Source organism: Crotalus tigris, unplaced genomic scaffold (assembly GCF_016545835.1).
Source record: "Crotalus tigris isolate CLP2741 ecotype Arizona unplaced genomic scaffold, ASM1654583v1 scf7180000017791.1120302, whole genome shotgun sequence".
Lineage (NCBI taxonomy): Eukaryota > Metazoa > Chordata > Lepidosauria > Squamata > Viperidae > Crotalus > Crotalus tigris.
In genome coordinates, this window is record NW_024096638.1 from 715,477 (window position 1) to 741,256 (window position 25,780).

General features: G+C 55.4%; 1 protein-coding gene across 2 annotated transcripts in view; it reads left to right on the plus strand.

The window, feature by feature from the left end:
- The window catches only part of SLC12A5 (solute carrier family 12 member 5), a 74,162-nt gene that overhangs the window by 26,330 nt on the left and 22,052 nt on the right, over positions 1 to 25,780 (plus strand). For both annotated transcript variants that reach the window (XM_039342423.1, XM_039342424.1), the window contains exons 2-6: positions 22,470 to 22,564; positions 22,804 to 22,935; positions 23,306 to 23,452; positions 24,306 to 24,360; positions 24,772 to 24,902. In XM_039342423.1, coding sequence (XP_039198357.1) covers positions 22,470 to 22,564; positions 22,804 to 22,935; positions 23,306 to 23,452; positions 24,306 to 24,360; positions 24,772 to 24,902 — 560 coding nt within the window. The remainder of the gene's footprint in view (positions 1 to 22,469; positions 22,565 to 22,803; positions 22,936 to 23,305; positions 23,453 to 24,305; positions 24,361 to 24,771; positions 24,903 to 25,780) is intronic.

A 25,780-nucleotide genomic window follows, 5' to 3' on the forward strand; every position in this document is an offset into this window, starting at 1 on the left:
AGGAGTCTCCTTGCCTTGCTGGCTGGAGGCTCCCCCTCCCTCCCATATCTTGTTCAGAATCAACCAGCCCCCACACACACACAGCCACTGTTGAGAATGGGCTGCCTGTCCAGTCAGGGTCTTGCTGGCCCCTGGCTCCTGCCCAGCATCTGTGCCCAGCTCGATGTGTTGGGAGGGCATTGGGCAGCCCTGGTGCAAGGGCTCTGCAGCCGAGGTCCAGCTCTCTTGGCAAGGGACCTCCTGGAACTGGCAGTGCTCTGAGCAAAGGGTGGGGGTGCCCCGGTAGGAGCCAGGCATTGCTCCAGACCGTGATGCCCAGTTCCCCACAGCCACTGTGGGAGGCTGGCAGTGGGGGCCAGGAGGTGGAACTCCAAGGGCAGATGCATTCTGCGTGGGTCACAGCCCCCCCGCTCCCCGGGAGGAGCATATTCTGGAGAACTGAGGTGCTGATGTGGGGCCTTCTTCTGCAGAAGTCTTTGCCATCCCAGAAGTGTGCCCAGCATCTTTTGCCAGGTGAGACCTGGGGCTTTTGGTCCAGCTGAGCAGCAGGACTGACTGGGTCCCCCACGCAGGATCCCCCCAACCCAAAGCTCTCAGAGCATCCCTGAGGGCCAAGGACACCTGTGGAACTCACGTTCCCAGTCTGATGTGGCAGTGCCATGGAGCAGTGAAGTGGAATAAAGCACTTTAGATTACTATAATCAGGTTTATTAAGAGACGTATTTAATTCATCTAAAATATGGGATACAGTTACTGGAGAACCGTGTTGAGCTCTGGCGGATGTAGGTCAGATGCCTTCAAGATGGAGACCAGCTGATTGGGGGGTGGGTGGGGTGGGGTGAGGTGGGTTTCTTGGTTCCTTGAACAGGGGATCCCAAAAGGAAGCAGGGGCTTCTGGGTCTGGGGTCTCTCACCTTCCCCAAAGGTGCAAGAAGAGGGAGCCACAGGTGTGCTGGAGGCCAAACCACAACTGACCCCTTGACATGGGGGCCCCTGGCAAGGCGGGGCCAGGTCAGGGGCAGAGAGAGCCCACCGCCGTTTCCATGTCCTCGTGTCTTGGCACGGTCGCCACGTTCAAAAAGCAGGGTCCGGGGGAGATGGGTGTACGGACGAAGTGGGCGAAGGCTGGGAGAGCAGTTATGGGCTTGGGGATCCCTGAGCACCGCACAGCTTTACCGGGTGGGGGCTGCAGTTCCACCCATGACGCTGACGTTTCTGTGGCACCCAGGCTGGTGGTTTTCACTGCTTCTTTGGGTTGTTGTTTTTTAATTATTAAATCAAAAACAATGAACATGTAAAATGTGACAGATCTGGTTGGGAAATGAAGTGATGACTAAAGAGCTGCTAGGAAGTATAATTCACCCACCCCCAGAGCCTGCTGCTCCTCAGAGGGGGGGTCTCTGCAGACCCTGCTCTGCTTGGCAGGGGCGCAAGGCAGGGCCTGGAGGGGAAGGAAAACCTGCAGCTCGGCAGGCCGGCCGTCTCCTCCTCCCAGCGCCAGGCAGGTGCCCGCCAGCGGGCAGGACGGCAGCCTGGCTTCGAAGGAGCAGCACCTTCGCTCTGCAGTGCTGGCCCCCTTCGGCTCTGATCCCCTGCAGGACCCACAAGAGTCCCAAGCAGGAGTCCTCTCGGCCTGCCTTCCCACAGCTGCTGTAGGCAGCCTCTGCCAGGCCCTCCCCTGCCCTCCCCTTTCAGGACCAGGGGGCCCTTCTGTGCAGAGGAGCATTGGGGGCCAAGGGGGGTTGGCTGCAAAGAGACAGCCAGGTTCTGCCCCGACTCCCTCCCTGGCCCACACTTGACCACCATCGAGGGGCCGGGGACTCCTTCCCCCTTTTGGTTTCCCTGACTTTCCCTGGCCCCCTTCATCCGAGGCACCTGCGCCTGGATCAGGGTTCTAGGATGCTGGAGGGGGGCATCTCAGACCAAGCATTGATCTGGGATCTTGGGGGGGGGAGATCCTTTGCCAGAATGCTCCTTTGCTGACACTGCAGGTGCCTAAGCAGGAGGCAGACAGAGTAAGGGATGTTTGAGGTCCTCTAGTCCAATCCCCCCCACCCACAAAGGAGACCCTAAACTATTCGGGGCAAATCTCTTCTTGAAACCCCCCAGTGATTGAGCACCCACAACTTCTGGGGAAAGCCATCCCACTGATTAATTGTTCTCACTGCCAGGAAATTTCTCCTTTAGGTTGCTTCTCTCCTGGATGAGTTTCCATCCGTTGCTTCTTGTCCTGCCCTCTGGTGCTTTGGAGAATAGCTTGACTCCCTCTTCTTTGGGGCAGCCCCTGAGATACTGGAACCCTGCTATCATGTCCTTCTTTTCATTAAACTAGACATACCCAATTCCAGCCATCATTCTTCATATGTTTTGGTCTCCAGCCCCCTCATAATCTTTATTGCTTTTCTCTGCTCTCTTTCCAGAGCCTCTACCTCTTTTTTATGTTTTGGTGACCAAAACTGGATGCAATTTGTTTGTGGAGATCCTCATTCATCCAGGTCACGGCTGTCCCGAAGGTGCTTTTTCAGGAGGAAACTGGACTTTCTTGTTTTTCTTTGAAGACGTTTTGCTTTTCATCCGAGAAGCTTCTTCAGCTCTGAAGAAACGTCTTCAAAGAAAAACAAGAAAGTCCAGTTGCCTCGTGAAAAAGCACCTTCAGGACAGCCGTAACCTGGATGACGGAGGATCTCCACGGACATTTAGCCGTGCACTTTGGGACAACCGGATGCAATATTCCCAGTGCGCTCTTACCAAGGTGTTGTAAAGTGCTACTCACACTTCCTGTGATTCTGTCCCTCTGTTGATGCAGACTAGGACTGTGTTGGCCTTTGGGATGGCTACAGCAGACCGCTGGCTCCGTAGGTTTTAGCTTCCAGTCCCCTTGGTGGACTCTGGCAGCTGTTTCCTGGCTGGTCCCCTGTGCCCAGCCAGGCCAGGTTTGGGGGCTTGCTTCCTCCGTCAAACGCTGGGGGAAACCCGCCCACCCTGACCTGTATGTGCTTTGACCAGGAACACCTAGTCCTCCTGGCTTCCAAGAGCAGCAAGGGAGGGGGGTCTCTGGTTAGGGGGGGAGGGCTCTGAGAGGGAGGGGCGCCAAGCAGGCTCCTTCCCGGGAGCTGCAGGTGTCTTCTGGATGGGTGGGGGGCTGCCAGTCCTCCTGTGGAGCTGGAGACATGGCTGGCAGCTGCTCCAGCTATTGACTCTGGTGTGGGGATGCTCTTTCCGGCCAGCAGCCCATGGGCGGCCTTGCCAGCCACCGCAGGAAATTAAAAGGCCGGTTCTTGTTGAGTGATCCCAGGGGAGGGAGGGAGGGAGGGAGGGAGGGGTGGGAACTCTCCCAGAACCTGAAGTGAAGAGACGCTCAAGGCTGCAGCTGAGAAATGCCAGGCCTGCGGGCTCCGTGCCCCCCCTCCCCGTCTCAGTTTGCTGCCCGTCCCTGGCGCCCATTGCAGGCATGCAAGGCACCTGCTGCTGCCCTGGTTCCCCTTTGGCTTCTGCCCTCCACCGTGGGCAACTGGGTCAAGGATCTGAGGGGAAATGGGGGGCCGGGGGGAGGGTATGCCAGGGGGTCTCCAGGGAGGATGGCCAGAGGGAGGAGGCTGGACAAGGGAGGGCAGACAGGCGTGGGAACGAATCTCCTGCTTTGGGGTGCTTTCTCATGCTCAGCTCTTGCAGGTCTGCCTCTCCGACACCCCTCCACCCCCACTGCAATAAGAGGCCCAAATGCGGGGGGGGGACCTGCTCTGCCCCCTCTGCAGCCAGAGTAGAGCCGGCCCTGAGACTGGCCTTTCTCTCGTGGGGGGGAGGAGGGTGAGCCCCCTGGGGGGGGAGAGCCACAAGAGCAGCCCTGCTGGAGGGAGAGCGAGGGATGACTCAAACGGGAGGGGGGAGGGGTACTTAGAGAGATGCGGAACCTTGACAGATTTCATCAGCGGGGGAGGGGAAAGGCAAGGAGGGGGAACTGGCAGGTTCTACATGGGGGCAGGGAAGAGGAAGGTGCAAGGGGGAGACTGGCTGGGAAGGGGGGGCTCTGAAGGGCTGCCCCTCCAGAAGGAGCAGCACTGGCCCCTCTGGTCCCAGAAGGCAGAGCTTCAGGTACATCAGCCCTTCGAGGTAGGCCAGGCTGTGGCAGGCAACTGACTCGGCCTTATGGACCTGGGCTGTAATAGCCAAATCATGCAGGTCGGTTGGTGCCGTGCCTCCCCTCCCCTCCCCTCCCCTAGGGAGCCAGGGAGGGCCACCAGAGCCGGAGTAGCCTCTTGGCACTTAGCACCTGGTTTCTCTGCCTGTATGTGAACGGGAGAGAGGGGATTCCGGACCTGTTTTCCCACCTGGACACCCGGATGTCTGGGGAATTCTGGGAAAGGAAATCTACCTCTCTGGAAATAGTTGGGGAACCTGCCCCAAAGTTCCAGATGACCCTCGCAGCCCCCTCTTGCCCCATGACAGGTGCGGCTGACCCTCGGCTTGTCCCCCCTCTGTGGCTGGGCCTGATGGGGCTTTCAGAGGAGGGGCAGCGGCTGGATCTGGAGGAACATGGAGGGGGGCTTTAGGTGGAGATGCTGATCCCCTCCCTTAGAGACGGGGCACCCGGGCCTCCACTTGGCACGGGGGCCCTGCTAGGCGACAGTCACACATTGTCATTATTTTCCTTGTTTGTCAAATTTATTAGCGGCCCATCTTGCCACCGGTAACTCTGGGCGGTTTACGCTGTTAGAAGATAAAACTGTACTGGAATAGAACGGAACAGAACAGAACAGAGCTGGAAGGGACCTTAGAGGTCTTCTAGTCCAGCCCCCTGCTCAAGAAGGAGAACCTATAAATTATAATAATGTAAACACAAGACTATAAAGTAGGTTACACTGCTCCAGGCAATCGGGCAGATTTGAAGTGGCCCCTTCATCACCCCTGAGCTGGGCAGCAGCCTAGTTTTGTCTGAATCCCTGCCAGGTTTCTTTAAAGCAGGGGTCCTCTACCTTGGCAACTTAAGACTTGTGGACTTCAGCTCTGGCTGAGGAATTCTGGGAGTTGAAGTCCACAAGTCTTAAAGTTGCCAAGGTTGAGGACCCCTGCTTTAAAGCAAGGGAGCTTGAATATTCAGAAGAGAGAGAGAGAGAGAGAGAGAGAGAGAGAGAGAGAGCGCACAGTACTTGATTTGCAAACACAATTGTTTTGCAGTTGTTAAGCAAATCACATGGTCATTAAGAGAGTCTGGCTTCCCCCATTGATTTTGCTGACTGGGAAGCCAACTGGACACGGTGACCACGTGGCGCTAGGACACGGAAGCTGTCATAAATACAGGCTGATGGCCAAGTGTGAGGACCCGTAAATCACGTTGTTCAGTGACACTGTAACTGAGTGGTCACTAATCGGGTGATTGTTAAGTCGAGGGCTGTCCGCGCACACACACACACACACACTCTCTCTCTCTCTTTCTCTCCTGCTCTCCGTCTCTTGTGAGCGGCTTCCACGTATGCACTCTCGGGCAGGGGCTTGGAAGCTGGAAGGGAGGGGGCTGGAGGGGCTCCCAAGGGGGGCGGCCGTGCTGCAGGGTCTGTAGGGCGGGGGGAGGCGGCGGCTTACATAAGCCTTGCTAGGCGCCGGGCTGGGTTGCCAGGGAAACCGACCCAGGGCCGGGGGGGGGGGCAGCGCGGCCTTCTGGGCTCCGCGCTCCCCACATGCCAAGCTGCGTTCCGGTGGGTCCGGCCGGAGCGAGGGCCGAGAGGGCGGCCGAGGTGCCTCACGCCATCCGGCCCCGCGGGGGTTTCTCTCCTCCGGGCCGCCCGCGCGCGGGGCAGCTCCGGCCCGTGAGCGGCTCCCCCGGCCCTCCTTGCACCGGCAGGCCGGTCCTGCGGGCGAGGCGGCGCCTGGGCTCCTCCGCGGGCCGCCGGAGTCCCCAAGGCTGTCGGAAGCGGCGGGGCGTAGCGGGCGGGCCTCGCTCTCCATCGCGGGGGCGCCAAGCGCTTCTGGCCGGGGAAAACGGGGGAGGCGGAATGCGGGGGGGGGGCTGCCGCTGATGGTTGCTGGCAAGACGGGTCCAGGCTCCTTTATTGGGGGGGGGTCCTTAGGCTGGGGCGGTGCATCTTTGACCGAGGGGCGCGCACGCGTGTGTGTCCGTATGCGCGTGCATGCATTTTCTGGATGGTCTCCTTTTCTTTCTGGCGGGGCTCCTGGCTCCCCACCCGTCTCCTGGCAGCTTCCTCCGTGGAGGTGGGAGGCGAGTTCGATTTCCAGACACGATGGTGCGGTGCTGCTGCGTCAGCAGGCTGAGATGTGGGGCACCTCAAGGATGGGCAGCCAACTGGGGCCCCTGCCTGTCCTGCTGTCCTGCTGCTCAGCTGCTCGGGCAGCGCCTGGGGCGGCCTGTGGCTGAAGGCCTCTGGCATGGAGTGCTCCAGGCCGGGGGGAGAGCTCCTGCCTCTGGCCAGCTGTCACCCTTGAAGGGAGGCCTCCTTCCTGACTCAGGTGGCCGTTCCTGACTCAGGTGAATGGGCGAGTTCTCTCCCGCTGCAGCCATTTGTGAGCGCGCCCACAACCTTCTAAAAGTGCCACATCGGCCACACTAAATCGACGTGTCTTAGGCAGATCTGCCTGTGGAGGTTCTCAGTCACCTGGCTGTCCCAAAGGCAACTGGGCTTGTTTTTCTTTCCAAAAAGGAAGAAGCTTCTTCAGGTTCTGACCGAATGGTGGAGAAGGGAAGGATTTATACTCCTTGCAGACGGCCGGTCCTTTGCCTCCTTTTAGAGAGTCCTTGAGGCCACTTGGAGGTTGACCTGTGTCCTCAGGGTCATCTGAGTGGTGCAAAGGGGTGTGGAGCCTCCTTGGCGGTAGGATGTCTTCTGCCCTGGGTCCCTTCACCGGTGGAGACAGGTACAGGATGATGGGAATGAGGCTGAAGCTCAGATGTTCCCGCAGTCTGCAATGTTTTCTGGACATCCGTTCGAAGGGGGTCCCTCCCCAAGTGCATGGCTAACTGTCTATGGAGGTTCTCCGTCCTCCAGGTCTTGGTGGTCCCAAAGGGGCTTTTTCAGGAGGCAGCTGGGCTTTCTTGTTTTCCTTTGAAGATGTTTCCCTTCTCATCCAAGAAGCTTCTTCAGCTCTGACCCTGAGGACACAGATAAACCTCCAGGTGACCTCAACAACTCTCTGAAAGAAGGCAAATGACCAGCTGTCTGCCAGGAATGAAAAATCCTTCCATTCCTCACCATCCAGTCAGAGCTGAAGAAGCTTCTTGGAGAATCTCCATAGACCAGGGGCAGGCAACCTTGGCTCAGGAATTCTGGGAGTTGAAGTCCACGAGTCATAAAAGAGCCAAGGTTGCCTAGCCCTGCCATAGACATTCAGGGGGGCAGGAGCTGAGGCAAGTAACGGGAGCTGCCCCGATTGTGCGGTGCTCGGGTCTTGCACCCGATCTGTCAGCTTTCCAGCTGACCAGCCCAACATCTTTCACCGGACAGCCATCAGGCTCCCCTTTACAGACTGTTGCAGGCCACATAAAGGGAACGATCGATCGATTAATTGATTGGTATTTGAATGGTTGACATTTGACTCCTAGCAAGCATAACGATTGATCTTTTGCATGATGACCTGTCCCAACCTGCCCCTTATGCTCTCCCAAGAGGGCCCCCATCCCCTGTAACTGAGTCCCCACCCCATCCTCCACAGCTGGCCATCCTCTTCCCTTCCACCTTTCCAGCCTTCAGGTCTCATCCAGAGAAACGGGGTTCGCATCACGTGCCTGAAGCAGGATTATTAGGGCTTTCATACCTCGAGTGAGACCTGCGTGTTGATTTATTCAGTGATTCACTTGTTCGTTTTGCTGGCTACCCATGACGTAAATGCTTACTTTCAGCCCGACTAAAATAAGACACATTTTAAAATCAAATGCTTGTATCTACATCCAGCATGTGCATATTTCTCCTTGGGGTAAACAAGGGTATGCAACTGCAGAAGAAGAAAACGGTGGGCCCCCAAAATTAAAGGCACGAGATAAGGATATCAGCTCAAACGAATCCCTCGGGGCCTCTCTCTGTGTTTGAACCCCCTTGTCTCTGTGCAGCATTGAGATACCAGTCGCCTTTTATTCTGTCCAACGTGCCTCGGTCTCTTTGCCAACATCCTGGGCAACGGTGTGGGGTTTTTTTTCTGTCCACATTATGCAATCGCTTTCTCCCATTCCTCCTTTCTGCAGCAATCTGTTCCTGACCTGCATGCTTCATCCGTGGCTATTTTGCTCGTCTCTTCACCAAGATGCCTCCTTTCTGTCTCCCATTACCGTAACTTCACGATGCCCCTGTGACTCCTCTGTAGCTGCCCCGGGCAGTTCTATGTCCTCTTACGTCCACTTCATTCACAGGGAGAACCCCTAGGATGGACGCTTCCTTCTCTGACAGTCATTCTACATTCCCTCTTTCCCTTCCATGTTCCTTTTCTCCCAAGTGTCACTCTTTATATTAATGCCAAGGAAGGTCCCTCTCCCGTTCGGAGCCTCTGATCCCGCTTGCATCCGTCACTAATCCCCTCGGCCTTTCATCGGAAACAATCAGATTAATCACGCTTTCAGATTTACAGCCCTCGCACACAGGAATGGCCTGGTGCACTGAAGCAGACCTTTTTTTCTCGGAGGTGCCCATCATCCACGGCCTTCTCGCGAATTCCTGGGTCTCCGAAGGGCTCTGCTGCTTTTTTGACCTTCTCTCCCCTCCTGCCCACCCAGCGATATGCCAGAAGCCCCCCCCCCCAAATCTCATTCAGAACATTTCAGAGCTTCCTTCAGACTCATTTCTGCCTCTCCGGTTGTCACCACTCAGTTGTGGGTAACGCGCAACCATCACCAGCCCCTGGATTCCTTCCGACTTTGATGCGCACCCATGGCAACCCCTGACGTAGATTTCAGCCCTTTCGCTCCCAATCCAGCCTGCCCCTCCGCTCCCCGAGTAGACGTGCCGCCTCCGCTCCCTGAGAGCAGGCCTGGATCGATTGTCCCTTTTGTCACAGACCGTTTATTGACATGTACTCGGCTGCTCAAAGTAGGATCCTAATTAAATGAAGGCCCACAGAGATAGAGAGTTAAAACTCAGCAAGGCGATTTCATTAACTGGAACAGCAGTGCAACGTGAAGTGTGTTTAACGTAAGCCAACGTAAAATCATTTTCCTATTTTTATCTCAACTTGCTGTTTTTACTGTTCTGATGAGCGTGGTGTGGCTCTGTAAGGAAGCCAGGAGAGTACAGAACAACCGTCTGGTTTTAATAGCCTGCTCTACCTGGTGAACTTCCCTAGGTGCTGCCTGTGCTCTCTTTCAACCGGTGCCAGCTTCCTCAAGGAAGGAATCCAGCTGCGAAGGAATTTCTCTCCATCCTGGCCTTATGCCTGTGATTTATAGGCCAGGAGGCCCATTAGACAGCCCGCACCAGGCAGCCCTCCCCAGCTGTGCAAGATTACAGGGCTGGAAGAGGGACATCCTTCGCCAGCCCTCCTTCAGGCTTCAGGCTCCCTCTTTGCAGCACTCCTGGAGCCGGGGAAAGGGTCCGGACACCGGGGCTGGGGAAGAGCCTTGGGCAAGTCCAGCGTGAACATGGTTTAATCTCGGGGTGGGAAAACAAGGAAGCGTTTGTGCATTGCGAACGACCGTGAAAATCTAGGCAGTCATAAATCCGATTGAGACAGAATCCTCCGAGTCCTTTTGAAGCTTCTGAAGAAATAGGTCAGGCTTTCTGGAGACGGGAGATTTCATAAATAGATGCTGCCATAAAGCAAAGGGGAGCGCAGTTCCTGCCTCGCTTAGCTTAAGGAATATTCAGCTATCAGCAGCCGTCCTAGCTGACCCCCTGGCTTAAAAAATGTTTCAGGATCAGTTAGCATCCAGGATCTCAGGTGTTTTTTCTGAGCCTTGTTTACTTTGGAAACAACCACTCAGTTCAGGCGTTATCCACCTGAGAGCACTAGAAAATACTCAGTATAACACCATTTTCATGTTGGGTTTTTTTTAACGACATCCATCCCGGAATGATAGGCCAGTGAGATTATTGTTTGTTCTGGGTAAATTTAGAATTTTTATTCAGTACCTGGATGTATCTAAGGCATATTTTTCCCCATAACAAGAACCTTCCAGAGGAGGTTGAGCTAAGACAAAGAGCAGGCTAGCTGGGAATCATCCGGGCATCTCTGTGGCTGGGGGTGGCCGTGGTCCTCACCATACAGGGGCCGAGAGGGGTCTAGAAGCCGAGTTTGAAAGTCCCACCCCTTAGCTAGGACATCAGATGGACTCTCGGTCAAAACAACCACACCAGCCTCTTTCTTACCTGGCCAAAGGGGAGGGGGGTGCCTACAAGTATGGTAGACCCTGAGCCACGTACCACAGTTTGTTGAGACCACTGACAATCACATGCGGAGTACGGTGCGAACTTTAGAAAGGATTTAAGGCAGTGCTTCTCAGCCTGTGGTCTGCAGACCCCTGGGGGGGCATGATATCATCATAGGGGGTCCACGAAGGCGTGAAGAAATGTTGATTTAAATTTTGAGTTAAGTCTTGGGGCGGGGTCCGTGGCCATGGTCTGTGGCCACAAAAAGTATTCAAAGGAGATCCGTGCTGACAGAAGGGTTGAGAACCACTAAATTAAGGAAACGCACTCTCCCCAAAGGCCCCAGGGCAGAGATGGCACACGTGGAAGAGGTTGTCCTCTTAGGAAGCAGGAGGTGGTCAGCTTCATGTGGCCGAAGGGCTCAGTAGCTTTGGCGATGGTGGCAGCCCCAGCGCAGACAGGGAGAATCACCCTGTCCAGCAAGGAGGGAAGCTGAGAGGGGTCAGTTGCAGGGGGGCTGTGTGGGCAACTGACCCACTAAGGGGAGAACCAAGCCAGGGGCAAGTGTTGGTGCCAAGAAAGTGGTGGCTCCGTGGCTGGACACTTGTGCAATGGGGTGCCCGTGGCTGAGGAAACCCCCTGGTGGGAAGGCCTTCCTCTCATCATTGGTGGAGGAGATGGAAGGTCTCCCACCGGTAGATCTGGGAGGGAGGTCAAGCCGGCCTGAGGCCACCAGGAATCTGGTCGCTGATGGCACCGGCATCAAAACAGGAGTTCCCTGATGTGTCCAGCTACGGTTCTCTTGGGGTACAGAAGGGGAAGAGAGATGTGAATTGAGGAGAACCAGGAAGGAAGCAGCTGGAACTGATGGTCTGGAATGGGCCACCTAATTCAAATGATGACTTTGTGGGCTGACCATATTGGAAAGGTCATTGCTAAATATGGTTTCGCCATAATCCAATGAATGATAGGGCCATATTTATCGGCCTCGGCCTCTTAAAGAGGCAGCAGAGGGTGCTGGGGGGGGGCAAACAGCCCTCTCTACACAACCGGCTGTGGCTTTTCCTGGGATCACCCCGAAGCTGCTCCAAGGAGTGGCCAACAGATGTGCTTCAGTGCAAAAATACTTTAGCTCAGGAAGGCTGCACGGCCCCAACACCTGTCAGAATTAGTGGGCATCCTTAGGCGTCCCCTGGGCTATCGGTCCTCGTTGTTCCTGTGCCGCATTCCTGCCAACAATGTCCAGACCGGTCAGTTTGCATGCATTTTGGCCACTGCGTCACAAGAGTGATCCAAAACCCTGACCCCCTCGCCTGATTTTATTCAAGCCGAGGTCGCTTCCGAAGACCCAGGTTGCGTGTCAGTGTACAGGTGGTCCTCGGGTTATGACCGCAACCAAGCCTAAAATTTATGTCGCTAAGTGAAACATTTGTTAAGCGAGTTTGCCCCATTTTACGACTTTTCTTGCCATAGTTATTAAGTGAATCACTGCAGTGTTGAGTTACTGACACAGTTGTTAAGAGGCTTCCCCATTGACAGCTTGTCAGAAGGGGATCCTGGGACCTCAGGACACTGCGCAACTGTCGTAAATATGAGTCAGTTGCCAAGCGACGTGGGGATGCTGCGACGGTTGCGTGAAAAACGGTGACGTCACTTTTTTCAGTGCCGTTGCAACTTTGAACAGTCACTAAATGAACTAGCCGTTCTGTTGCCTGCCTTTCTGTAACTTGGGTGACACACGATCCCGAGGGACGTGAGAAAGAAGATGGGTCATCCACTGATGGGTCCAGATAAAGCTTGTGATAAAATGAAAGAGCCTGAATGACGGGACAGGTTTTGCAACAAGGCTGGCGGAGGTTTGCTGGCTGGATGTAGCCAATGCAGAGCCCGATGGCTGCAAAGCTTTGGGGAACTCAGTGCTGAGCAAATGCTCCAATCGCAGGTGAGGAGAGGGATGGGATGTGTGGCATCCCCTCGGTCCTTTAATCTGTTTATGGGCAAATGTATCAGGAATATTTGCGGTGAGGCTGGCAGTCCCTTGGACAGGAACACAAATGCGCAGGTACATCTGTCACACCTGCCCCATCCTGGGCTCCTAGGAAAGAAAGACCCTCAACTCCCGTTTGTGCGAAAGGTATTCTTTTACTAAAAGCCGAGTGTGCAGATAATGCCAAGTTGTTGATGGAGACCTGGAAAGTTTTGCAGCTAATGGTAGAACGTAGGGTGGGGCAAATGATATGGATTTGAAAATTAACATATCAAAGACTCAGATAATCGCTGCTTGATGAGGAAAAATGGGCAAACAGTTGCAAGTTATGTGCAGGTAGTTAATCACTAGACCAGGGGTAGGCAACCTTGGCTCTTTTATGACTCATGAACTTCAACTCCCAGAATTCCTGAGCCAGCTGTGCTGGCTCAGGAATTCTGGGAGTTGAAGTCCACGAGTCATAAAAGAGCCAAGGTTACCTATCCCTGCACTAGAACAAGCAGAGACAGACAGCTGAATTCTGGTTAAAGCTCTGGGCCAGAAACTGGGAGAGGCTGCGTTCTGGTCCTGCCTTAGGCACAAAGCCAGCTGGGGGCCAGCCACTATCTCTCAGCCCTAGGAAGGAGGCAATGGCAAACCACTTCCGAAAAACCTTCCCAAGAGAACTGCAGGGACTTCTTCAAGCAGTCACCAATCAAGACTGACGTGAAGGCATTAAAAAAAAAAAAAAAACAAGTAGGAGAATGTTCTAGAGAAGCGGCTTGAAGGAATTTACACGCGCACACACACACACACACCCTGGTAGAGGATCTATAGGTCTTATGGGGCCTGTTGCAAGGAGTGACTATTACCTGTCAGAAGCCAAACGCCTGCAGAACTCTGCTGTTTTTGCCCCATGGAAGGGACATCGTGGTCGTGGGGATGCCCCACCACCACAATCCCACCCTTGACTCGCCAGTTTGGCAGCTGCTTCTCAGGTCTGGGCAGGGACATCGAGGAACAGCTCCCCCCCCCAAAGGCCCCCTGCTGTTGCACCTGGCAAAAGCCTTCTGCTCCAATCAAGCAGAGGCTGTCAGAAAAATCCAGACTTTAGCGTCTCCCCTCAGTCCATGACTGAAGCCAATGACTGAAACAAAAGGGAATTAGATTCCAGGCCTGTTATTTCTGGGCATTTTTTTTCTGTGTTTTGCATAAGGCTCTAAGAGAGAGAGAGAGGGAGGGAGGGAGGGAGGGAGAGAGAGAGAGAGAGAGAGAGAGAGACTGGCTTGGGGTGGGGTGGGGAGGGGGTTGCGTACATGACAGGCAAATAGCAATATTGCACAGACGTCTTGTCCTTCCTTCAAGGCATTGATGGAGAACAGCCGAAGAGTGCAGGCAGGTTCCGGGCTTGCTGGGACACAAACGTTCAACATAGTAGTAGTAGTAGTAATAGTAGTAGTAATGTTGGAAGGGACCTTGGAGGTCATCTAGTCCAACCCCCTGCTCAGGCAGGAAACCGTATCCCATTTCAGACAAATGGCTGTCCAGTCTCTTCTTAAAAACTTCAAGTGTTGGAGCATTCACTGCTTCTGGAGGCAGGTGGTTCCACTGGTTAATTGTTCTAACTGTCAGGAAGTTTCTCCTTAGTTCCAGGTTAAACTTCATAAAGGCTTCCAGGGCGAAGCTGAGATCACAGGGAAACTCGGACGGGGTGACTGTTGCAATGCGGCAGGGTTTTGTCTGGAGAATTTGTGCTCCCTGCCAGCTCCTGCCTCAAGCAGGACACACAAAGGACACGCAGACTCTGCACACACAACCACGAACTCCAATGGGCTACATCATGGGGAGGCAAGGAGGGGGAAAGGCAGCCTTGCCGGCCGGGGGGAAATCTGTTTTAATTTGGTTGGATTTCTATAGCTTCCCATCCCAATCAGTGACCCTGGGTGGCTCACAGTTCAAAAAAATACACTACAATTAAAAGAATAAAAACATTTCAAAACCATAAAAAGCATCCAAAATAAATACACACAACAGCAGAGATTCACGGATGCTTAGCAACAAAACCAGGGAAGGCTGGGGGAGGGGGGCTCCCACATTGGGTGCCCCAGGCTCAGAGCACAGCCAGATGGTGGAAGGGACCCTGGACGGTGAGTGCTGCTGTAATCTCAGATCCTTTCACAAGGGGGGGGGACCCAGCCCTGTGCTCCTCCACAGTGGAAGAGTCAAGGGTTCAATGACAGCCCACCCCCCATTGACTGGAGACGAGGAGCCGAGCCATCAGTTGGCCCAGAAGGCTTCTTCCCAAGAAGAAAAACTGGAGTCATCCACAATAGGGGTCGCCAACCTTGGCAACTTTAAGGCTTGTGGACTACAACTCCCAGAATTCCTCAGCCAGCATGGAAGTTGAAGTCCACAAGCCTTAAAGTTTGCAACGTTGGGGACCCCTAATGTACAACATACAGTGTAAAGACTATAACTGCCACTATAGGATAGAGAGGCAGAAACTAGCAGAAAAATATCTGTAAACACTAACTAGGTAGCAGTCAGAACATCTGATGAAAAGTCCTTAAAGTCCAGGGCCAAGGCAGCAGGGGCCGTTCCCTCACTGTTTCCACAATGGCTTCATTGGCCACATGAAATCACTTTTGCGGCCGCATCCGTCCCCCGGGCCTTGTGTTTGACATGTCTGTCCTAGACCAAGCCAAATCCAAAAATGCCAGGGAATTCCTGGAAACTTGGCATTTAGACAAATCAGTCATCACTAGATAACGTAGAGATAAACCAGATTTATACATCAGAGACAATAGAAAGGCTAAGAAGGAAACAAAAGGCCAGAAGACATACTTTGCAGCAGCCAGCATCCCAATAAGCAGGGATTAACACCAGACAAACACTCAGAAAACAATAATCAAGGGATCACCAAGGAGAAAATACACCCCCACCAACACTAGCAGGGCAAGCTACTGTGCATAAACAAGGAGAAAACCACACTCGCTGACACTGATGGTATTAGCTGGGCAATGAAACGTTTGGAAGGAAACCAAGTTGAGATAACATCAAGGACTCCACAGTTCAGCCCTGAGTGACAGAGATGGTCTCCCATAAGAAATAGGTTTTGAAAAAGTGGCCATCGAGCTCCAAACTGAATCGCCAGAATGGTGAGAGGGTGCTTGTCCCTCAAACTGTAAGGGGTGGGGGAGTTTACAGGGAGGGGTGGACTTCAATGTCTTTATGACCGCAGAGCTATTGCTTTGCAGAGTGTTTATAAGTGAAGCTGACTGGCCGGAACATGGTTGGCTGCCCTGGGTCTGGTGGCAGCGCGGAAACTTGCTGAGCTGGTGCCGGGCACCCTGGCCAACTGGGCCATCTGTCACTGGAGGCCAGTGGACCAGAGCCTCTGAGCGAAGGATGCTGAGGCTGATGAGCAGCGACCCAGACAGCATCCCGGTGGCAGCCTGAGAGGGTGGCTTCAGCACGTGGCAAAGAGGTGCCCGGGAAGCCGCTGGGCTGTGCGAGGGGTGCATGGCAGGTCAGCGTATCCAGCAGGAGGCCTCTGTGGGCTGGAGGGCTGGCCTTAAAGGGTTTGGATTTGTCTGTATGAAGCCAGTGGAAGGGGACATCCTGCTGTCTGGGGTGCAATTCCATCCGTCTGCTGATGAAACCAACTGTATCATCAGCATAGGGACGGTATGGTTGACACGCATTTTGTGTTGGAAGTTGTGGATACTCACTGGAGGATTTTAGGAAGAGGCTGGGCAGCCATTTGTCTGAACTGGAATAGGGTCCTCTGCTTGAGCAGGGAGTTGGACTAGGACACCTCCAAGGTCCCTTCCAGCTCTGTTATTCTGATCCAGTCAAAGTCTCCTCCTGGGGCCTGGAGGCTGTTGGAGTCTCGAAGGAGCAACGTGAATGCAGATAACTCAAAGGCTGGATGTTAGGAATGGCTCCTGCGTTCATCAGAGGGGGACGGGCAGGTCTGGGCGTGGGCAGAGGGCTCCTGGGCTTCTCCTGGACATCCAGGCAAGGTCATTTGGGGGGAAGGGCAAGGCCTGCAAGGCACAGCTGGAGGAGAGGAACAGGACGTTCTCCCGTTGGCCACAGGGCAGTCAGGAGAGGATGTACACCGCTTAGAGAGTGCTTGCACTTAAAGTGGTATATAAGTCTCATAAATAAATAAATAAATGGACGGGCTGAGCCCTGTTGCTGTTGGGAGAAGGAGGAGAACCTGCAGTGAAGCAGTTTCCAGTAAATCTCGAAGTGAATGAAGGCGAATCTACATGTCCCGGAATCACGTTGCAGGATCCAATCTGGATCACCGGGATCAGAGGCGTTTGTCTTCCGAGCTTTCGGACTCGTGCTGAGCCCGCCCTCGGGGAGAAGTTCTCTCCAGCAGAGGCTGTGCTCTTCCTGTGATCTTCCGAGCACCCTGCTGGAGAGACGTTCTCCCCGGGGACGGGCCCCAGCACACGTCTGGAAGCTTGGAAGACAAACACCTCTTGTCCTGGTGACCGGTGACCCAGATTGGATCCTGCAAATTTCAGGATATTCTCTCTCGGGATGACCAAGGATGACCAGCATTCAGTAGCCTCTGTGATCAGCCCGTCCTCCTTTTCCGGAAGTGGCAGAATCCGAGAACGTAAAGATGGAAAGGGCACTGGAGGCTATCTAGTCCAGCGCATTTCCCAATGCAGGGGTCTTCTACAATGGTCTCCCCAACCAACAGCCTTTGTTGAGTAAAGGAGGAACCGCCACTTCCGAGGCGATCTGTTAAACAAATTTTTTTGACCTGTCGCAAACTCTGCTTTCTTCTAACTTCAACCCCCAGTTTCTTATTTTGCTTTCGGAAACAATTCCGGATGATTCTGTCCTGTTCTCTCCACTGCAGCCCTCCAGATCCTTGAGGAGAGTGATCGTGGCTTCTTCCAGGCTCCCTGGCCTCCCAGTTGCTCTCCTCAAGGATCTGGAGGGCAAGCTTCAGCCCATCGGTGTCCTGTCTCAAATGCAACGCCCAGAAGTGAACACTGCATCCTAGCTAAGGCTTGGCCAGTGCAGGATAGAGAGGAATTGTGGTTTCTTTTCATCTTTACATTGTACACCCACTGGAATTGCCTTTCTTGCAGCTGCACCATCCTGTTGGGCCACTGTGAGACCATCAAGCCTCCTAGGTCTCTTGCACCTGTACTTCTGCCTAGAATAGTCCCTCCCCTTCCATACTCAGGCCTTGGTAGGTAGGACTGGGGTTTCTGACATTCACTTGGCTGCCTTCTGCCCGTTGTTCTACCTGGTCAAGATCCTCCTGTCTGTCCCCCACATCTGATTCTCCCCAATGTTTACATCATCTCTGAGTGTAACGGTTGTATTTTTGTGGGGTCCTCGGTGCTCCCTGAGCTTGGTGATTTTCTTGCAAATTACCAAACTATCGTCAGCACTGATGACGTTCCCTAGTTGGGTCACGAAACATCAGCAAGAAAATCAACAAGCGCAGAGAGCACAAGGGCCCCCACACTCCTCCTCCTCCTCCTCCTCTTTCTTTCTAGCACTGATGAGATTAGCTAGTTGTGTAATGAAGTCTGCAAAAGACAACCCAGCTCAGAGAACACCGAGGACCCCACACTCCTCCTCCTCCTCCATAATCCCCCTCCCTTCTAGCACTGAGGATGTCACCTAGTTGGGTCGTGAAATGTCTGCAAGAAAACATCCAAGCTCAGAGAGCACCCAGGGCCTCACAGTTCAACCCTACAAATATTCTCTTCTATCAGTTGTATTTTTTAATCCCTCTTGTTCGTGATTTGTAAAGATGATGGTCACCACAGGGGACCAATCAGGATGTCCCACTGAACTCTCCTCGCCGCCTGATTTCTGCCCAGCTCTGTACGGTATAGCACAGTACTTGTCTAATGGTGGTTTGTCTGCCCACACACGTTCTCTTTTCCCACTGGAACCTCATGAAGACTTTGTCCCATGTTTTGCTAAAGTCTAGGTCAGGGATAGGCTCTTGACCTTGGCTCTTTTATGACTCGTGGACTTCAACTCCCAGAATTCCTGAGTCAGCTATGCTGGTCTACATATTTATGTCCACGGCACTGCATTCCCCATGTCAACTAAAGTGGTCGCGCTCACAAAAATAAGACCAGATTTGTTTGTCATGATTTAAACTCGTGCTAAAAGATTTGCTAAATGCTCACAAATCGACTCATCTGAACTTTTCTCCGGTGGTTGTTGATGTCCGGCTGAGAGGTCTGCAGACGTCGGGGTCCTCTTTCCCCATTAGCCCTTCTCAGGCCCTCTGGCACCTCTCCTGTCCTCTGTGATTCGCCAAAGATCACAGCCAGGAGCCCCATCTGGCCTTTTCTGGGGACTTAAATCCTCCATGGTGTTATATGTTGCAGAAGCTGGGCATCCCTGGTCAGGAAATAGGGGCTGCAGACCCTGCATTGCAAGGACTTCCCAGGCATCTGGAATCCCTCCAGATCCTTCCAACTTTGTTTATCAGCCTGTGTAGCTGATTTCTCCAAGTGTCCCGGATGGAAAGCAGGATTTGGGCCAGGCTGGCTGGCATGTTGAGTTACCCCATCAGAACTCAGATGTTTGCCAAAGCAGAGCCCCCCCTGGGGTTTCAGCTTCGGGCTGGAGCTTTGGGGGGGGCTGGCACCCCCTGCGGGGCAGCCCTGCCTCTAGAGATTTGAGCAGGGGGTCCCTGGCCAGGAAGGGCCTCCAGGAAGAGGCCAGGGGGGGCTGTCAAGCTGAGGGTCCAAGTGGAAGGCAGCAAGGCTGGGCGGCTCCTTTGGACCTGGCAGAGCAGAGGCCACCAGGGAAGCTCAGCTGGCCTCTCCCTGGAGCCCAGCCAGAAAGTCCTGGAAAAAGTGACACTTGTCTTGCTTCTCAGCTGGTTGGTACAAGGTGTGAATCTGTCAGTTTGATTGATTAAACCTTGGTTTTGCTCAGAGTGCGAAGCCACCAACAGGCCACTGTTCTCCAGGGCTCCTTTGAACGCCTCTGACCCTGGTGGCTCACCTGATCCACCAGGATCCTCAGGGATCTGCTGCCGAATCCTTGCTTCCGAGGTGGGGCCGCCCTTTTCTCAAGAGACGATCCTGCAATTGGCCTTCCCGTTTCACTCGCAGTCGTCATGCTTCCTAACACAGAATCCCAGCAAGCGCCAATGGGGGCTGCCGTGGGGTGCAGCTGGTCCCCGGCAGTTCGCACAGTGACGGCTCAAAGCTACGACGGCACTGAAAAAAGCGGCATGACCATTTTTCACAGTTGCAACCTTTGCAGCATCCCGACGGTCACGTGATCAAAATTCAGACGCTTGGCAGGTGGTTCATACTTACGACGGTCACGGTGTCCCAGGGTCAGGTGACAGCCCCCCTTTCGCGACCTCCTGACAGGCAAAGTCAGTGGGGAGGCCAGATTCACTTAACGATCGGGCTACTAACTTATAAACTGCAGCGATTCACTTAACAACTGCAGCCAGAAGGGTTGTAAAATGGGGCAAAACTTGCTTAAGAACTGTCTCACTTAACAGCAGAAATTTTGGGCTCAGTCGTAGTCGTAAGTTGAGGACCACCTGTAACTTTGAGGGGCAGGTTGCGTTTTTCACACACAGGTTTCAGTTTCCCAAGTTCCTGGGCCACCCACCACTTCCCCCCCCCCCGGACCACAACTGCCGCAAGCTCAGTTGCCTGTGACCCCCGCAAGCTTGGCTTGGGTGCCTCTTGACCAGGAACGGCCTGTGCTGCATCCCCCATGGGGGTGGGGTGGGGTGGGGTGGGGTGGGGAGGTCCCAATGTTCTCCAGCCTGTCAGAACCATTCATAGCACTGCTGTATTTGTGTGTGTGTCTGTGTGTCTGTGTGTTTGTGTGTGCAAGGGATGAACTGTGAACAGCAAGTAGAAAAGAGCAGAGTTCACAACGCTGAAGGTCCTTGAGAGACACGGCCCTCCCCTTGGCTGACCCAAAGGGACCTTAGGCCAGTCCTGGCCCCAGACTGACCCACAAAGCAGCGTGGCTGACCCTGGGTCCGGAGTCTGGGAGAGGAGGGGGAGACTTCTATACAAGGGGAGCTGGCTGTTAAAGTCCCAGAGTCAGGTGTGGTCATGAATCACCCTGGAGCCCTCTCTTGTCCCTCCCCACTCCTTAATCAATCAATCAATCAATCAGAATAGAGCTGGAAGGGACCTTGGAGATCTTCCAGTCCAACCCCTTGGTCAAGCAGGAGACCCTATACCGTTTCACACAAATGGATGTCCAGTGTCTTCTTAAAAACCTCCAGTGATGGAGCAGCCACAACTTCTGCTCCATTGTTGATTGTCCTCACTGGCAGGAAATTTCTCCTTAATTCCAGGTTGCTTCTCTCCTTAATGGTTTCCACCCATTGTTTCTTGTCCTGCCCTCTGGTGCTTTGGAGAAGAGGTGGACCCCCTCTCTTCAAATACTGGAATACGCTACCAGTATCATGTCTACCCTAGTCCTTCTCTTCATTAAACTAAACCAGGGGTCTGCAACCTTGACAACTTTAAGACTTGGGGACTTCAGCTCCCAGAATTCCTCAGCCAGCTGAGGAATTCTGGGAGCTGAAGTCCACAAGTCTTAAAGTTGTCAAGGTTGCAGACCCCTGAACTAGACAGGCCTAATTCCTGCATGTATGTTTTAGCCTCCAGTCCCCTAATCATCCTAGTTGCTCTTCTTGCACTTCTCAACGTCTTTTTTGTACCGTGGTGAGCAAAACTGGGTGGATGAGGCCAGAGCAGCTGAAGCCTGCCACCATTCACACATGACTCGGATTTCTAGCACCTCCCTGCCCACCATTTCCAGCTCCCAGGAGTCCCCCACTCTGGAGTCAGCAGAGATGCTCCCAGGAAACTCCGTCCTGGGGGTCCCTGCCTTTTTTCTGCAAGGAGGATTAGCAATGAGGCTCTAAGTGGCAACTCGCTCTGTAAATATGCATTAGTTGATTAAGGGGGGAGTAGCAGACCTCTGAGCATCACTAAAGAGCTCAGCCTGCTTGGATGAGAGCAATGCGTCCATCTCTCTTCTGACAGACCTCTCCTCACTCAGCCCCCCCCCCCAAGGTGGGGAAGGCCTGACAGGCGAGAGGAGGCCATTTGAGAGTCAGTGAGGCTGTGGAAAGCCTGTTGTCCCAGGGACTCTGTGTGTGTGTGTGTGTGTGTGTGTGTGTGTGTGTGTGTGTGTAAGAGAGAGAGAGAGAGAAAGAGAGAGAGAGAGAGAGATCCCACAATACAATAGTGTAGCTTTCATGCTGGGATGTGGAATGCAGACATGGCCACTGTTTGAGTGTTAAGGTGTTGTGGGAAACCTTGGGATGGGATGGGGGGGCTTGGCTTCTCTCCTTCCTCTGAGCATTGTGTGGTATAGGGGGTCCAGCTTTGCCAACTTTAAGATCTGTGGACTTCAATTCCCAGAGTTCCCCGGCCAGCTATGCTATGCTGCCTGGGAATTCTGGGAATTGAAGTGCACAGGTCTTAAAGTTGCCCAAGAGGGACACCTCTGGGGCAAGTGTCTTCTCCCCACACAGCAAACCAGCCTTTGCAGAAATCGTCCCCCTGCCCATAAGTGGGACCTCGAGTGTCCCATGGCTCTTGAATTGGGGAACTCGGAGGCATGAGTGCCTGGAGCCATTCCAGATGTTAGCCACCCATCTGGTGGGGGGAATGAGTCCTGTGAGATGGGTGGCTTTCTCAGGTGAAGAGCCAAGATCCCTCAGAAAGTCTCCTTGGCAGGCAGGGAAGACCTGCTGAACCTGGGCACAAGGGTAGATCAGCCGCCTCGCGACAAGTGATTGGGACGGGCACTAGATGTTGCCCATCAGGACCTCCGCCCCCCAAAGGCTGAAGTTTCCCAGCTCTTCTGGGGCAGCTCCGGTTTCTGGGTGCCTCCTCTCCGAGAAGGAGTCCTCCGTTTCTCAGGTCACCTCCTGGGTCAAACCCTTCCAGCTCAGGCAGCTGTGCAGGTTCTCTGGTGCAAGCCTGGAGTTAGAAACCCGATCTAGAAAGGGGATGTGGGCCCCACAGGTGTGCCCAAGCAAAGGGCCCCACCAGCCACTCTGGCCTGACCTTCTGGAGAAGGGGCTCGTAGGGCTGCTGGCCGGGCCTGGACCCGCAAGGCTGGTGAAAGAAAATGGGGAGCAGCCCAGCGAGCGTTCAGCATGTCGGTCTCAGTGCTTCTCTCTTCCCCTGCAGGTGATGGAAACCCCAAAGAAAGCAGCCCGTTCATCAACAGCACCGACCTGGAGAAGGGGAAGGAATACGATGGGAAGAACATGGCGCTGTTTGAGGTCAGCAGGGTGTGGGGGGAGGGGCAGGGGTCCTCCCAGGGGCCTGGCCTGCAGAAGCTTCCTCCTCTCGCCCGAAAGGCCCCCGGATGGTCAGAGCAGCCCACCCAGGGCTCCGCGAGGGGCATCTGCCTGGGCAGGGGAAGCTTTGGCCCCAGGAACCTGGAGGATCAGGGTGGGAGGGGCAAGGGGCTTCCCCTAGAGCGGCCCCCAGCCCTCCCCTCCCTCTGCTCCCTCAACAGGAGGAGATGGACACCAGCCCCATGGTCTCCTCCCTGCTCAGCGGCCTGGCCAACTACACAAACCTGCCCCAGGGCAGCCGGGAGCACGAAGAGGCGGAGAACAACGAGGGGGCCAAGAAGAAGCCCGTCAAGGTGCGGGCAGGTCGGGAGGGGGGGGGCACAGAGCAGCCAGACGGGAGCAGAAGAGCCGCATCCACCCACTCCCCTCTCCTTCCTCCAGGCCTCGGATCTGGGCTGCAGGGCCTGGATGACCAGGAGGGGGCAGCTGAGCACAGCCTTCCCTCTTGTTCTCCACACTGCCTCAAGTGGTGGTGTGGGGTTTTGCAGCCCAGCCCGATTCTTTCTCTGCTGGTGAGAGAATGCCCAGCCTGTGGGTCCTCTCCAGTTGCCTGGTGAATGAATCCACAGGGCCGGGGCAGGAAGGCCTCTGCTGGGGGACGGGAGGGAGCCCACCCACCCACCTTGCTTGGGCCCAGCCTCACGCCCCGTGCTCTTCCTGCAGGCCACGCGGATGGGCACCTTCATGGGCGTCTACCTGCCCTGCTTGCAGAACATCTTCGGCGTGATCCTCTTCCTCCGCCTCACCTGGGTGGTGGGCATCTCGGGCATCATGGAGTCCCTCTGCATGGTTATACTCTGCTGCTCCTGCGTGAGTCCCCCTCTGGCCGGGGGCTGCCAGCTGGGCGGGCAGGGGAGGGTCTGGCCAGATGTGCTCCTCTTGCTTCAGCCCCTGAGCACGGTGTCCAGCCCGTAGCCCAGCCTGCAACCGTGATGAAGGCTTCCCCCCTCTCCATTGGCCCACAGGGAGGATCCCCGGGGGAGGAGGTGGGCCGCCCAGTCGGACCCGGAAGGGCAGCCATGCTTGGGCCGGGTTCAGAGCTGCCTGGGCGGACGAGCCTGCCAGGAGCTGAGCCCTGATGGCCCATTCACCCCGGCTCCCATCCTCCCCCCTCTGTCCTGTGGCAGCCCCCCCCCCCGAGAGAGCTGGGCAACCAGGCCTGGCTAGCTGCTTCTCCCCCAGAGCCCTGGGTGCAAATTCCCGTGGCCTCTGCAGCCCTCAGCCTGCCCTCTGCTCATGGCTGGCCAACGGATGTGCTGGGGGGGGGCTGTCTGAGGGTGTGCTTGAGTCTGGCTGTGGGGATCCCCAGCCCGCAAAGATGGGGCTTCCATGGGCTCTGGGCTCCCAGGGAAGGTGCTACTCCCAATGAACACCGTGGGGGAAGCTTCTGGGTCCCCAACATGAAGCCCCACTGAAAGTCTTGCAGTTGGAGGAGTGACTAGCGAGCGGCCCCCCTCCCCCTACTCCTTTGGCTGGAGAATCAGTTCAAGAATTGCTTCCACACACACACACACACACACACCCCATGCCTTCTGGGTCTCTCTTTTCTCTGGGGATCAACCAAATCAAGCCCCCAGCCCCCGCCATACACACATGGTCCCAGGGGCCGCTGGGCTCCCCCCCCGCCGGCCTGGGCCCACACGGCTGCCCTCTCTCCCCACAGACCATGCTGACGGCCATCTCCATGAGCGCCATCGCCACCAACGGAGTGGTGCCAGGTGGGTAGCCCGGGGGGGGCGATGGGTGCTTGGCTGGGAGACCCACCTGCCCCCCCAAAGGGAGGGACTTGGGAGGGCTGCCCGAAGCCATGCACAGGCAAGGATCGTGGCCGGCACAGAAGCCCTCCCCCCGTCTTTTGTGTAAAGGTCATCTTGGATCCAAGCTCCCTCCCCCCCTCCTTCTTTGGCCACATTAATGGGGTGCATCTACCTGGGCTCCTGATGGAGAGGAGGGAGGCTGCCCCAAGAGGGAGGGGTTTCCGTCTCTGGGGGTGGCCTTGCCTCCCTCCCCCTCCTGCGGCTTCCTTGCCACCTGGGGAGGGGTGCAGCCAAGTGGGGTGCGTTAGTGGCCTCTGGGAGGGTCAGCGCAGGGGTCACTCTGGGTAATGGTTCCCCCCTTCCTCTCTCCAGCCGGTGGCTCCTACTACATGATCTCGCGTTCGCTGGGCCCGGAGTTCGGGGGAGCGGTGGGGCTCTGCTTTTACCTGGGCACCACCTTTGCAGGTGCCATGTACATCCTGGGCACCATAGAGATTCTGCTGGTGAGTGGAGGTGGGAGGGAGGGGGCGGGCAGGGCAGGGCAGGCAGAGATTCTGCCAGGGGGGGCACTGGCCTCCTGGCACAAGAAGGGAACGTGGGGAAGGTGCCCTGGGTGCCCCTGCAGCTGCCAGAAGAAAAGCAGGGCCAGAAGCTGGCACGCAAACATTTGCCCCTGTCGCTGCCAACGAAACGGGAGAGCCAAATGCACTCACCTCCTGGAGGCTGAGGCTGTTCACACAACACGGCCAACTCAACTCCGTTCTCAAGGGGGCAGTTTTCGGGTTGCCTCAAGGAGCCGAGAGCTGGCAGGCAGGGGGAGCGCCCGGGGAGACAGGGAGCCCACTCACCCCCACCCCGAGCTCTTCTGCTCACCCGGTTGAGCGGTTTGTGCCAGCGACAGGCCGGGCACCGTTCCTTCTCCATGCGAGGATTCTCAAAGCAGGTCGAGGCAGAAATGGGAGGGACGTCGGTTTCCTTATTCATTTGCACGTCATGCTTGCAAGGCCCCCCCCCGGGTGGGAGAAAGCCCACGCCCTAACCCGGGGTCTGCACAGAAGTGCCCGGGGACAGGAAGGAGGCGCCCACCGAAGGATTTTCCACAGTAGGATGCGAGCTAATTTCCCCCCAAATGTTCTGGATCCCTGAGGTTTCTTTGATCAGGGAAAGGAGCAAAACAGCAGAGCTGGGAAATGATCGCAGCCAGTCGCTCTTACGTATTACATAACTCTGTCATTTGAGAGCCGAGAAAAGCTCCAGCTTTCCCAGACGCCGCCCCCCCCCCCCGCTGTCGGTCGGACGAGCTTGACCTGGGCAACCTGAGAAGGCCAGTTTCCTGGCTGACACCGTCTCTGAACTGTCGCCACCCGAACTGCCGGGGTTG